Raw genomic sequence first — 13,402 nt, forward strand, 5'->3', positions numbered from 1 at the left:
ATTTTTCTTGTTGGGTTTGTTAACCTTTTCTTTCTCAGAGGAGAGCTGATTCTTCTGGGTAGATCTCTCTAGAAGCCACCATAGGACACAAAATATTTTAATGGAGAATGCAGGTGATCAGTAAAATTTTGGCTTTCTATAACGGCATCTTTATCCAGGTTTCTTTTTATCAGCAGATATAAGCTTTTAAAAGCAAAGTAGAAGGAAATATGACCAACTGGGTTCCAAAAGATTTTCTTGTTTGTAACTAGTAAGACCCAAAGACAAGCAAAAAAAAAAAAGGGGGGGAGGTATTTTTTAATAAACATCACTTCTTCCTACACAGGGCTTTATGAATGTGCAACTTCCTCTGAATAACAACAGGACTTTTATAACAGAACTTTCTTTATCCATTACTATCTAGTTTTCTAAAGATGTTACCTGCGAGGGTTGATGTCCTTTTGCTTTTGACGGGCATCCTTTCCGTCAGGTCGGCATTTGACCACACCTCCTTCGCCTGTGGAGGCACAATTGAGTAATTAAAGCTAAATATCACATCTGGGCTTTTCAACCTCAGCACTCCTGACTCTCGCGCTGGATGATTCCGTGTGGTGGGGAATGTCACGAGCATTACAGGATAGCAGCATCGCTGGCTTCTATCCACCAGATGCCAGTAGCACCCTCCCTCCCAGTTGTGATGACCAAAAAGGTCTCCAGAGATCTATAAATGGGAAGCAAAATCACCCATCATCCCAGGCTGAAAACTACTATACTATACGATTCAAACATAGAAAAACAACCCAGTAAAAGTAATAGTAATGTAGAGGGCAGAACAGTCTGAATTAATAAAAGCCCATATAGACTATAGTATTTGAAATGAGCTATTTTCAAAGAAATTCTGTAAAACTGTCATTATGGGAAAAAGCCCATCTTCATGAATAGATGAAAGGGTAGTAATAATGTGTGCATCACCCTTGACCTCTGTTTACGTTGTCTTGATATGGTTTACATATAAATCAAATAGAAATGAGAGGATACAGTGAATGGGCTCTGTAAACCAGAGAGTAGGAGATGAAAGTCAGCTTTATAAATGGAACCTTTACAGTGCTTAGAACAGATGGCCCTTTTCCTAAGTGGATAAACATTCTTCTCACAGTCCTGGAGTATCTGAATTAGTTGAGCAAACCGTTAGCTAATGTACCCCATATAAAAGGGAAACATTAGCCCAATCTACCCAAATTATCATAACTTCTAAAGTTTTGCATTATCAATAAATGACATTGTGTGGATGTCCAAAAAAAGTATTTATTTCCCCTTTGAAACACAACATAATCTGCCTTCAGCTGATTTGCAAGCATGAAACACCATGTAAGTTCAGAGCACAGATATCAAGACAAATTGCAAATGTGCTTTTCTCTTTTTTTTTTTTTTTTTGAGATGGAGCTTCGCTCTTGTTGCCCAGGCTGGAGCGCAATGGCGCAATCTCAGCTCACTGCAACCTCCACCTCCCGGGTTCATGCGATTCTCCTGCCTCAGCCTCCTGAGTAGCTGGGACTACAGGCATGCACCACCATGCCTGGCTAATTTTTTGTATTTTCAGTAGAGACGGGGTTTTGCCACGTTTGCCAGACTGGTCTTGAACTCCTGACCTCAGGTGATTCGCCTGCCCCGGCCTCCCAAAGTGCTGGGATTTCAGGTGTGAGCCAACATGTCCGGCTGCAAATGTGCTGTTACACAATGCAGGGGGCAGTTCCATGGATTCAGAGTATTTGCGTTTTTTAGATGCTGAACTTACAACATAAAGGCATGTTTAGTAAATCTGTGGAAAGCCAAGGCTGGAAGTGAGAGCTTCAGAGTTTCTCTTTCTCTTAAAGGTTCTCTTTAAGTGAAAGTCCAGAGATGGTACTTGCCTATTTTTCCCTCTGCAGGGAAAATGGGCTGCCGCCTCTTCAAGCAAAGCCGATTGCTCCCTGCTCTGTGCTTGCACAGAACTCAGCACATAGCCCCACCCCTGGTATCCCTTATAACACTTTAAGCCTTTTTTCCTGTCAATTTCCCACTAGACTGTGGACTTCTAGTGGGCAAAAAGACTGGTTCATCTTTGACTCCTTGGTGACTACTTCAGAGACCAGTACGTAGTGATGATGACGATGATGATGGTAGTGTTCATGATGGTGGTGGTGTTTGTGGTGGTGGTAGTCGTGGTGGCAGCGATAGTGAGGGTGGTGGCCATGATGGTGGTGGTAGTGGTGGTGGTGATTGTAGTGGTGATGGTGGTGATTGTAGTGGTGATGGTGACGGTCATGGTGATGATGGTGGTAGTGGTGATGGCTACCATGTATTGTGCACACACATTATGTACCAGTCACTCTTCTAAGCACTTTGTTTACCGGGTTGCTCCTCCTAAGCCCTTTAAGATAGATACTATAGCCCCATCGTATAAATGAAGTTAGGTAATTTCCCAAGGTTATAAAGTTTAGAAATGGTAGAGCTAGGATTCTAACCCAGCTGTCTACTTCAGCCAGTGCACCTAACTACCACCCTATACTGTCTTTCTGGGGAAAAAAAAAAAAGATAGAAACGCTATAGCCAAGTTACATGATTCATCTTTATTGAGATCTACTACACAGTTGGCAACACAGGAGATAAGAAAAATGATTAAGAGAGAAGGTCATAAATCAAAAACAAATTAGCAGAGTGAAGAGATAAATATTTGTCAAAAGATTACAATTAACACGGAAGAGAAGCAAAAAAAGAAGAGGGAGAATTTAAGTCCAATTTTGAAAGCATATATCCAAATGAGTCAAGTAAGACAGTTTAACAAATTGTGTTTAAGATATTTTATAACTGTCTTTCAGTTCTTCCCTTTCGAAATGAAAACTTCTGGTGTATCAATAAACATTGTGCTTCTGGGTTTATTCTGTGTGGCATGAACGCAATGATATAAGCATACGTGGATTTAATAATGAAAACTGGTATGTATCAGTCAATTTCTGCCCATAAAAGTATATAAAATTGAGCAGCTGGCTATAAGACCCTGTGGAGCACTGATAGATCCATGTTTGCCTCTGAGGCCATCTGAGTACCAGGTGGAAAAGTCCACATGCTGAGTCAATATTCTTCGGGTTCAGAGTTGGACTTGACCAACAGGAGAATCTGTCAGTATTGAGGAATATAAGAAGGCAGCTTCCAAGAGAGGTTGCTTTTTTCTTTAGTAATTATATGTCACATATGTTTTTCCATTTAAATAATGTAAGAAGGCCTTCATTCATTGCCAAAGGCTGTTATATTTTCATTTCCCTATGTAATACTGACATCTAGAGGAACTTTGAACCGAAGAGTTTCCAACAAACAGAAGTTGTATTTCTCCTGTTCTCTCCAGGACGGAAGCTGTGTTTCTCCTTTTCTTTTCAGGACTGCAACCAAAAATATGAAACGTTTTTACTTTGTATTTCTAAGTTATGCCTAGAAGTTGCTAAAATAGAAAGCTCAAGTTTGTAGATACATCTTCTTTGTTGTCCAAAAATGAAACATGTCTTCTACCGATTAAAGAGCATAGGACCAGTGCTCTTAGGCATGAAGTTTCTGACCCAATCCTGACCATCCCCAGTTAATGGGATGAAAACCATGTCAGTGACCATATTCCTCTGCTGAATTCACATCAGTGGCGGGGATGAACCTAAGGACCTCTTTCATGCAAATTCACTTAAAAAATATTTCTATATTTGCATATGGATTCCTTTGGAACTATTTACCAATTCCTTTTATAATAATTTATCAGTGGATATAGAATGACACAGGGAAGAAAGGCTATGTGGTCCAGATGCCCAAGTATTCAAAACACAGCTCAGCTCTCTCCACTCTGTCTGGCTTCTTAGACTGGTCTCGTAAGTGGGGCATACGTACCCAGGGAGTGTCCTTAGTCGTCCTTTGGAGGGTATCAAGGACATGCTACAACTCATTTTAATTTATTCCATTTCTTATGGATTGAATGTATCCCCCCCCCCGGCGATATACACACACAAATTCGTATATTAAAATCCTAACCATCACGGTGATGCTATTAAAAGGTAGGGCCTTCGGAGGTGACTAGGTCGCGATTGGAGAATCCTCATGAATGGGATTTGTGCCCTTATAAGAACCAAAATGAAAGTTTGCTCACTCTTTATGGGGAGAAGGCCACTACACACTAGTAACGGGGCCCTCGCCAGGCCCTGGATCTGCCAGCAGCCTGATTTGGGACTTCTCAGCCCCCAGAACGGTGAGAAATAAATGTTTGTTGTTTCAACTACCCAGTCCAGAATAATTTGCTATAGCAGCCGAAGCTAAGACACCATTCTTTTAACATTTATATTTTATATATGTTTTTAAAAATATATTGATACAATTGGACACATATAAAAGTATCTCTGACATATTAAATGTTATTTATAAAAATAAAAGTGCAGCCAGGCACGGTGGCTCACGCCTGTAATCTCAACACTTTGGGAGGCGAAGGTGGGCAGATCATGTGGTCAGGAGTTTGAGACCAGCCCGGCCAACATAGTGAAACCCCATCTCTACTAAAAATACAAAAATTAGCTGGGCCTGGTGGTGCACACCTGTAGTCCCAGCTATCAGGAGGCTGAGGCAGGAGAATTGCTTGAACCCTGGAGGAGGAGGTTGCCGTGAGAAAAGATTACGCCACTGCACTCCAGCCTTGGCAACAGAGACAGACTCTGTCTCAAAAATAAAATAAATAAAATAAAGTAACATAAAATAAAATAAAATGCATGTAGTGGTTATCAACGTATGTAATTTATACATAAATATATTGGGGCGTGCTTTAAAATCTTTTACTGATGGCAGTGCAAAATCAAAATAATTTGGAGACAATTGTATATAACACCATGCTTCACACTCTGATTTTCTGAAGTGTATTTTGGAGAAGGATCATTCTAATTAGTCAGTTCGAGTGCAAGAACATAATTAGAACTATCAGCTCAATTCCTGCAAACTCTTTTTCTCCTTCTGCAAAGTACTGCTTTTAAGAGATCATTATTCATCGCTTGCATGGCAGTTTTGATTATTCAAGCAATTTTAAGTAAGCACTTTATCTTCTTTTCTCTGTTAACCATTACATTTACTGCCATAGGATCCAGATTTGAACAGGAGGGCGGCATTGGTCCACAGGCGTGTGCTGGCTACCTGGGCATGAGTGGGCTCTCGCCCGACGCTACAGACCTGTCCCAGTACTACATCAAAACCCTACTTTTCCTGAAAGTGGCGGAATAACTGAAAGGGAAATTAATTCAATTGAACAACATTGTCTAATCCTTTTTTCATTCCTATTCAATAAAAATCATTTAAAAAATCAATCGTAAAACGGATTTGACCTTAAACGAACATAAAGGCTAAGAGAAGGGCTGCCTCCTCTGAACCTCAACAATACCACCATCATTTTCCATGTTACTGCAGCGTTCTCAATGTGTCTGTCTGCCCACTGGCATATGGACCCTTCTCTTCTCCTTTGTTTCCCCAGCACCGAACAGAGAGTAAGGTTCTAAAGTGCTTGGTGAAGCAATGCGTGATGAAGAAAACAGTGCTTTCTGGAATGGCACTTTCACTGTGGGAACACTCTGTCATCAGGCTGCACCCCTGAAAAGCCAGGCTGCCCTGGGGGCTATCTCAGATGCATCCCTGCTACGGTGGCTCATATCCACAGCCCTGAACTTACATAGCTGATAGCCAGCAATATCAATGGCCATGCATTTTGGGAGTACAGTTGCTACAGAAAATTGTGTTCATAACATAATATACAGGCCATTCCTGGTTCTTTTTAAAACTGTTGCAGATAGGCCAGATAGAAGAATGCAGGAGAGCAAATATTTGTAATAATTTGTAGCTGTGACCCACAGCCTGGACTCTGACGGTGGCAGGTAGATGTTAGAGGTGGGCCACCCTGTCCTACCGCTCTGTCCTCTACTGCCAGGCTCAAGCATTGATCTTTTCAAACCTCCTCAGCTCTGAACATATCACCCACATGGCCTTTCTACAACAAGGGGGTTATCAGGATAAGAAAACTTGGAAGTGTATTTAAATTCTAAAAGTTCAGTGTCAAAAAGGAACAGCCTAATGGAATACATCTGACCAGTTCTGGGCTCCACGCAGCCTTTTCTTGCTAGCAGGGGACGTTAGGTTGTGTACCCTGAATAACAGCTTTTCATATTACTGTTTATGGAGATGCCAAGATGAGCAATAGTTGGCCATCTTAACCTAAGTTCTAGAAATATCTAAACAAAATTATAACAATTTATAATGACTTTATTAAACTTTGATTAGGTTCCTAATGGGGGAGAGAACAATAAATAACTCCTACAAGAATACAAAGAGATGAATTTTCAGAAGAAATATGAAAACATTTTCTTGCCTGGGCATAGAAGATACTTCTAGAGATCGTTTGTAAAGTAAATCTATTTCCCTTCAACCTCAGCACACGCTCAAACTCTCCATGCCTGAAGTGAAAAAACCCTGAAGTCCTGGGTAATAAAAGGAACTCTCACGAAGCACAGCCTGTTTCATGGTGTGTGGGGACTGGCATGGCTCAAGGCAGGACAGAATGTGACTGACCAAACCCAGAAAGGGAAAGCGTTCACCTGTGCTCAGAAATCAGTAAGTGGATCCTGCCCAGGCTGCTGATGACATCAGGAAGAGTCAGTCACCTGACAAAATAACCCCGCCAGGAAAATTAAAGCCTTTTGATGCACCCACAATTATGTGCACAGTGCTTCATTCAGAAGCCAAGTAAATAGGACCCTCCAAGTACATAGACCAAGAAAGGGCCTGAAGTTAAAGGTATGGATTTAGGAAAGCCTAACTGGATCATCCATCAAATGAAAACACACGGATAATTTTACTTTGTTTTATTATAATATACATCGAGCTGTGTCATAAGAGAAAGCATGCTACCACTTTTCTTTTTTTTTTTTGATATGGAGTCTCGCTCTGTTGCCCAGGCTGGAGTGCGGTGGCACACTCTCGGCTCCCTGCAACCTCCATCTTCCGAGTTCAAGCAATTCTCTGCCTCAGCCTCCCCAGTAGCTGGGATGACAGGTGCCCGCCACCACACCTGGCTAATTTTTGTTTGTATTTTTGGTAGAGATGGGGTTTCACCATCTTGGCCAGGCTGGTCTTGAACTCCTGACCTCGTGATCCACCCACCTCAGCCTCCCAAAGTGCTGGGATTACAGCTGTGAGCCACCATGCCCAGCTGCTACCAAATTTAGCAGCCTCTGCTAGCCAGAAAAGACCGTGTGGAGCCCAGGATGGTCAAATTTACTCCATTAGGCTACTGCTCATTGACATCAAAACTTTTTATAAATATACTTCCAAGTTTTCTTATCCTGATAACTCCCGTGTTGTAGAAAGGGTGATATGTTCGGAGCTGAGGAGGTTTGAAAAGATCAACGCTTGAGCCTGGTGGTAGAGGACAGAACTGTAAGACGGGGTGGCCAACCCCTAACATCTACCGGCCACCATGGGGGTCCAGGCTGTGGGTCACAGCTACAAATTATTACAAATATTTGCTCTCCTCCATTCTTCTATCCAGCCTGTCTGCGTCAATTTTAAAAACCACTTAAAATGAACAAATTAAGAACCTTCACCTACCTATGTGGCCACAGTGAGTAGTTTGATAACAGATTTTATTCTCCCCCATCTTATACCCGTTGGATGTGCTGACACCTTATAATGAGTCTGATATTGTTATTTTCTTCCCACTGCCACCTCACCTGTCCTCCCCACGGAGAAAACACTGAGCCCTCTGACTCGAGGCCGCTCTTTCTTTCCCTCTCAAACTCGCATTGCTCACCCTGCCGCCCCACTACCCCACCTGTTCTTGTTATCCAAACTGTTCCAAGTTCTAATATGTGGCTCTCAACCATCTGGGGACGTTGGACACTATTAATGCCTGGGGTCCTCCCCTGAAGATTCTGATAAACTGGGTCTTGAGTGGGGCCAGAACACCAGTGTTTTTTAATCCACCCACACCCCAGGGATTGTGAAGTACTAAAAGGGAGGGGACCCACTTCCTCTGTCGCCTCCGGTCACTCTGGCCTTTGTTCTGAGGCTTTCTTACCAGCCAGGCTCCCTCTGGTCACAGTTTGGAGCAATTATAACAACACTGGAATCCCTCTTCCTCCCCCCTTTGAGCAAGGTCTTTGATTCTATCCAGGATGGACTATCTAGCAAATCACTACCTCCTCCTTATCCTCCACCCAGGGATACATGTGTGGAAATGAGGCCAAGGTAAATGGCCCTGAGAACCATAAAACCTCCCTCCAAAAATGATCTATGGGGCATCCTGGGAGGGCAACAAATAAAAAGTCCAACATTCCCAACCATGCCTCTGGTCCTCTGCCTGAAAGCTTTCTGCCTTGCTTCTTGGCCAAAATTTAGTAATTGAAAGTGATTTAATTCTTCCATTAAAATGGAGGTAAGCAGAAGAGAGGAGGACTCAGGCTGAGGTGGAGAAATATCACCTTTCAGGGCATAGAAGTATTTATAGCACTTTGCGTAAAAGTATATCTAAAAACTATACATCAAGGGATGCTTTGCCTTCTTGGGATTCCGTCACCAGAATAGCACCTGAGCACTTCAAAACCTGTGCAGCGAGGCTACTAAGAAATCGAGAGTGTGAGTGCCTGTGTGTGTCAACCGACTTCAAACGGAATCACAGCTCCTCATGTTCATTTCATTAAAATGAGTCTTACTTTGTAAAATTTCCCTTTCATAACACAAGTCCAAACCTTGGAATGTTTTCGCATGAAGTTTACAGTGTTTCTTCATCACCCAATATAACTCTTTGATTTCTTCCCGCCGTAGACAGTTTTAAGAGCCTTCATTTCACATGGGGTTCTCGGTATGCTTTTTAATTTTTATTTTAAGATCATTTTTTATCACTTCATCTCCTGTCTCCCACTCAGAGCCTAAGTTCAGTTCAGCCTCCCCGAGCCCTACTGGCTCCCTGCAGTGGGGCACGCCGGCCGAGGCTCAGAGGGGCTTGGTGTTTCCTAATGTGAGGCGAGGTGTGGTCCCCTGGACTGCGGGAATATTTAGAGATCTGCGCTTAGACTCACTGAGCAAAATGCTTAACCTCCTAATGGTTTACCTTTCTGCATCTTCCCCTACACAGGAAACACACACTGCAAAGCAGAGTGACTTTTAAAAAGCTACCTCTGAAAAGCAAAGAGATACTACAAAGCTCTTAAAAAATGTCTCTGAATGAATGACATTCAGAGACATTTTTGTCTCTGAGTGTAATACAAACCACGTAGGTAAAAAACTAATCAGTTATGACTGTCCACAACATTTAGTCGCCTGGTCCAGTCTATTCAAAGTGGGCTGGTGAATCCGCAGCGGTGACATCTCCTGGGAACCGGCTAGCAATGCAGAACCTCAAAACCTCAGCCCCTCCCCACCACCCATCCAATCAAAATCTGCTCTTTAACCAATGGCCGGGTGGTTCCCATACACGTTAGAATTTCAGAAGCGTTGGCTTAGTTAATAGACGTCATGAATTGGTGTGAAGAAGCATTTTACAAAATATGTGTCCCAGCCTCATGTGTCTATTTACATCTTGCCTCCATCCACAAGGCGTCTTGACGAGCTAATCTCATACTTGGGTAAGCTCAGACGGAAGTCAGTGAGGAGAGGGGAGGGAGTCAAGACAGCACTCAGCAGGGGCCGCATGCCGTGGCCTCGCTGGCAGCAGTCGATGGAGACCCAGCACTGTGTGGAACATCCATGAGCTGTTCAGGAGGCCCAGGACTCCCGCTGGAGCTCAGGGAAGAGCATGCATGACTAGGTATCATGTGCCTGGAACTTTCCACTAATCTCTGGGGTGGACAGATTGCCCAAACTCAGGCCTCAGAGAAGAGCGACATTAAGGCCCAAAGAGAGGATGAAAACCAAGGCAAACCAAGCTCTAGAGAATTAGGAATGTATTCTGATGGGCCCCAAAATGCAAATTACGCAGTCAGGATTAATGCAAAGAATACAGTTAGAATTAATACAAGTGCTGTAACCTGGCTACGACAAAGGTGACTATCAACTTGAAAGAAAATAAAAGTATTGTGTTTAGCACAGTTCTTACAAATCAAAATTTGGAGGTCGAAGGGTGGGGTGGGGGAGGAAGGCGGAAAGAGGAGCTGTTGATTAAAGGGTACAAAGTCTCAGACTGGAGAGATAAGTTTTAGTGAACTATTGCATGGCTTGGTGACCACGGTTGTTAATAACATACTGTACATATTTCAAAATTGCTAAAGGAATAGATTGTTAACATCCTCACCACAAAACAGTGTTAAGTTGGTGAGGTGGTAGATGTGTTAATTAGCTTGATTGACCCTTTCTACAATGTATACATAGATCAAAACTTCACAGCGTGCCCCACGAATATACACAACTGTTATTTGTCAATTAAAAATAAATTAATTAAAAATGGTAAGTACACAGCTAGTACATACCCTCCAACACCCCCGATCGGTCTGTGCTTTTACTCCTAAGGTACGCTTAAGCCCTCAATATATGAAGAACATGAACACCAAGCTGAACTCTTCGGGTTCTTGTCTCATTGTCCTTTGTTTCATCGTGGACGTGGGGGAAATATTCAGCTGGTATGCTGGTACCATCCTAGTTATTAAAACATGGAAATACCTCCATGCTGGCTGGTAAATAGGGGATTTTCTGAGACTCCCAGGAGCTCCTCCAACCTCCCAACCTTGCCTCCTCTCAGCCTCAGGACGGTCCTAAGACCAGTAACTTTCGGATCAATATCTAGCATGGAGGGGGCCCCAGGACCCTGGTCCAATGCAGTACACCTTGATACGTGGGCAACTGTGGACTCCCAGTAATTAGTGTACAGACCAGGGAACAAGAGTATCATATGAAGGCACATGGCCACAACAACAGGCTGCTGGCCATGTAACATTCAATATTAAATAAGAAGTTTTTAAGCTATCCCTGCAAGTTCATTATTAGGTACGGAATCAAAGTGTGCTTTGAAAGTCAAGGAGAGAGCAATGGACAACACTGAAGAAAGGTAAAAGAGTTACTACCAGCAATGCCTTTACCTACCTTAGGCCCTGGGATGGTGGCCCTGAAATTAATAAAGTTCCTTCCCCAGAAATTCTCAATCTGTGGGTCTGGGTTGAAGCCCAAGGACACTTTTCATGAGCTCTGGGAGTGACTCTGATGCACGTGGTCCAATGACCCTACTTTGAGAAAACAGATGGAACTCCTACTCATTATTCAAGACCCAGTTCAGGAAGGTTTCCCTTTGTGAATTCTTTTTTTTGAGACGGAGTCTTGCTCTGTCGCCAGGCTGGAGTGCAGTAGCATGATTTCGGCTCACTGCAACCTCTGCCTCCCGGGTTCAAGTGATTCTCCTGCCTCAGCCTCCCAAGTAGCTGGGACTACAGGCGTGTGCCACCACACCCACCTAATTTTTGTATTTTTAGTAGCGATGGGGTTTCACCATGCTGGCCAGGATGGTTTCCATCTCTTGACCTCGTGATCTGCTTGCCTCGGCCTCCCAAAGTGCTGGGATTCCAGGCGAATTCTTTCTTAAACGCTCCCCTCCCATAAGTTCTACCTAAAGAGGAGTCCACCTTCTCTTTGCCTCTGTTGGCCACACATCTTCGTGGATTTATCACACTATGTTGAATGATGTGTTTGCATTTCTGACCCCCTCAAGGCATCTCAGTATCTCTAGAATCTAACTCAGTGTCAGCTCATGACAGACACTGATTGATTGACTGATTTGCTGATTAGAAGGTCGGGTGGGGGGAACTGATGCCAGGCTGTATTTACTGATCATTTCAACCACCTGTATAAAAATTTTTGTCAAGGGCTGCCATTACATGCCCTTTATTACATCCTCCTCAACATCACACTTTGATGTCCAGCTCCCAGACTCCTGTGGTACCTGCAAGTCCCACGTCCATGCAGGGCAATCTGTTGTCCTGGACCTCTAGAAAAAAAGCCAAGTCTTTTCAGATCTTTGTAGAAATTCAAATGTTTGTGTCACCAGCAGCATCTGAAACTCTATCCTCAGTATGGTTTTTGAAGTAATTTACCATTTGATCACCTTCTCAAATTTCTTAGACCTACTAAAAATCAGAACATGTACTATAAACATTCATTTGCTTAGTGTATATATTTAAGATCTATTATTCATATTTCTGCATTGGCCATAACTTCTTTAGCATGCTTTAACATGTTTGCACAGAGAGATACTCCATGAATACTTTTGATCATGGGAAATGAGGTTAGAGTTAGGGATTGTTGCTGCCACATTTTACTTTATTATGATTATGGAAACTAATTTTGCCAGAAGGCAAGAGCAGGGAGTAGCTCTTTCCTTTGAAATGTCTGATTAAATTTCTTTGTACATCACCTAGCCCAAATCAGGTGCTAAATAATGTCTTTGCATTTTACTATTAAAGTCCTTTACAATATTTCTAATGGCAACTAAGTAGCCAGTCCAATTATACATCATATCCATCACTCTAATGTCCCCTCAGCTTTAAAGTTTTAGGATGTCACAGGAGCTAGAAGAAAGCTTAGCACAGCGAAGGAGCATCCTCAGAAGCTTTATATGGTTGCAAGACACCCCTTCTTGGGTGCTTTTCCAAATATCTCCACCCTTGGAATCTGTCTTCTGTTGCGATTATGATTTAGTAGTAACCAGATTGCTAAGCAAAAATGTCTTTATAACAGATCGCAGAAAAAAGCACGATGCTTGTTTGGGTGGCTGTGTGCTGCTTATTGATTTATTTAGTGTTTTTAGTTCTTCCCCATTTCTCAGCAGGTGAGGCCTTCGCTTGGGTTCAGTTCTTAGGTTCTCCTTACTGCATTAGGAACTGTCAACATAGAAATCATTCTACTGAGGACTTTCTCAACAAATTTTCCCATTCCCCTTTCTACAAAGGGAAGGGAGGGTGATGGGAGTAGTCTCAAGGTTCTTCTCAAGTTTCTTCTCACGCATTGCTTGGAGGTAGTAATGAGTGAAGCAGGATGGGGGTATAGAGAGTCTGAGTTTATAACACATGCCCCTCCAGGTCCTTTTCAAATTCCTGGTCCCAGTCATCCATGGCAATGAGCCTGTCTTCCCTGTTGAAGCAGGGAGCTTGATTTGCTGATTCAAATAAGAATAACAATCTCTTATTCTCCAAGGCAGGAAATTGCTGTTTTGGTGAATGAAACCAAAACAAACCCCAAAAACAGCATTTTTTGTTGTTGTGTAAATCAGCCATTTATTTTCCATGTTGGCTGAAGGCAGAACAAGAAGAAATCTGAAAAAACAACTTAGATTTAACATTACATTTAAATTTTATATTACAAAGAAATTACGGGAATGCAAGGAGTTTGCCTCCCAGTCCTTTGG

The 13,402-nt window shown here is 42.7% G+C and overlaps 1 protein-coding gene across 1 annotated transcript in view; it reads right to left on the bottom strand.

Moving 5' to 3' along the window:
• The window catches only part of MYLK4 (myosin light chain kinase family member 4), a 79,761-nt gene that overhangs the window by 25,340 nt on the left and 41,019 nt on the right, over positions 1-13,402 (bottom strand). The window contains exon 2 of the mRNA XM_003272187.3: positions 421-496. Coding sequence (XP_003272235.2) covers positions 421-496 — 76 coding nt within the window. The remainder of the gene's footprint in view (positions 1-420; positions 497-13,402) is intronic.

Source organism: Nomascus leucogenys, chromosome 8 (genome assembly GCF_006542625.1).
Source record: "Nomascus leucogenys isolate Asia chromosome 8, Asia_NLE_v1, whole genome shotgun sequence".
Classification (NCBI taxonomy): Eukaryota; Metazoa; Chordata; class Mammalia; order Primates; family Hylobatidae; genus Nomascus; species Nomascus leucogenys.